Below are 1,530 nucleotides of genomic sequence, written 5' to 3'. Positions count from 1 at the left end.
CCTGTGCAGGTAGATGTAGGAACCCGCATTTCTAGCCTTACTGGTGTAAACAAATCCTACCGGTGACGTAATAAAACAGCCGTCACATAACCTGACACAGAGTTTCATAAGTGACGCACCACAGAGATCTAATCAGCTGTTTTTTTATGATTCTCTGCCCAACCCTCACTAAGGTGGGGGGATTTCTAGCTACGCCGGCCAGGTCGGAGCGGCGGGCCGAAGCCTGCGGGCGTGTCTGAACCRGGCCGTTGAGGAGATTCCCAAGGAGAAACACTCCAACACACCTGTGTAYCTGGGAGCCACGGCCGGCATGAGGCTGTTGAAGTGAGTCACTGTGGGTTTTAGCTCGTTACGCCTTTGAGCTTTATGTTTTGTTTACAGCACATGTGTCAAACTCAAGGTCCGGGGGCCAAATCCGGCCCGCCGTACACTTTTATGTGGCCCAAAGAGACGCGTGAAATAACCATCGTATGCTTAAATAATATTTATCAATGAAATTAAAGCAGTTCTGAAAGGAAGAAAATTAGGAGCTCCAATGGAAAAAAACGTTGACTTTTTTCTCAGAATTTACCAAATTTATTCTTACTTTAATCTTTTAATATTAAATGTCAAAATTCTGAGCAAAAAAGGTCAAAATTCTGGATGAAATTTTTTTTTGAGAAAAGTCAAAATTTTGAGAAAAAAGAAAAAATTCTGTGAAATAAAATCAAGTCGGAGAAAAACGTTTAACATTCTGAGGAGAAAAGTCCGTTCTGAGAAAAAAATCAGAAATAAAATGACAAAATCCTATAAAAAAAAGGTCAGTTATAAAGAAAAAATTTCAATTTTTGGGGAAAAATCAATTCTGAGAAAGAAGTAAAAACTTTGGGGGGGGGAAATCAATTTTTAGAAAAAAAAAAGTCCAAATTCTAGGAAATATAATTAATTCTGAGAAAACAATAAAAATTCTGGAAAAAAATCTGAATTTGAGAAAAAAACYTTTTCAGAAAACCAGATTCTTGGTAAGATTTTGTGTGTTTGCAGTGCAGTTCTTGTTGCTTTTTATGAACTRTGAAGGGCGGTAAACACTTGTTAACATTAGTTGTTGTTGTTTTCAGCATGTCCAGCCCACAGCAGTCGGATCAGATTCTGGCCGAAGTGGCCGGCGAGATCCAGTCGTTTCCTTTCAGCTACAGAGAAGCGGTGATCCTGAGCGGCCAGCAGGAGGGCGCCTACGGCTGGGTCACCGTCAACTACCTGCAGGGGAACTTCATCAAGGTGCCGACGCACTCACACATTTTATCTCAGAGGAGAAAATACGAGTGAAATAATWGAAAATGCTTGAATTTCAGTTTGACTTTATATTACAGTTTTGTAATATAACTTTTGATTAAAATCCTAAACTTGGAAAATATTATTTACAGTTGAACCCAGATATTTTCATACACTTTATAAAAAGAGAGATTCAATTGTGAAGTTAAATCAGACTTAAAGTTTATTGTTTTAGGTTCATTAGCATCACTAAAATTATTTCTATTTGCTAAATGCCAG

General features: G+C 38.4%; 1 protein-coding gene across 1 annotated transcript in view; it reads left to right on the top strand.

Annotated features, from left to right (window-relative positions):
* The window catches only part of LOC103473998 (ectonucleoside triphosphate diphosphohydrolase 2-like), a 13,827-nt gene that overhangs the window by 5,163 nt on the left and 7,134 nt on the right, over positions 1 to 1,530 (top strand). Inside the window, exons 4-5 of the mRNA XM_017307733.1 lie at positions 174 to 324; positions 1,098 to 1,257. Of these exons, the coding sequence (XP_017163222.1) occupies positions 174 to 324; positions 1,098 to 1,257 (311 nt within the window). The remainder of the gene's footprint in view (positions 1 to 173; positions 325 to 1,097; positions 1,258 to 1,530) is intronic.

Source organism: Poecilia reticulata, linkage group LG12 (genome assembly GCF_000633615.1).
Source record: "Poecilia reticulata strain Guanapo linkage group LG12, Guppy_female_1.0+MT, whole genome shotgun sequence".
Classification (NCBI taxonomy): Eukaryota; Metazoa; Chordata; class Actinopteri; order Cyprinodontiformes; family Poeciliidae; genus Poecilia; species Poecilia reticulata.
Note: the sequence above shows the minus strand (reverse complement) of the source record. Positions and strands in the feature narration are given on the sequence as shown.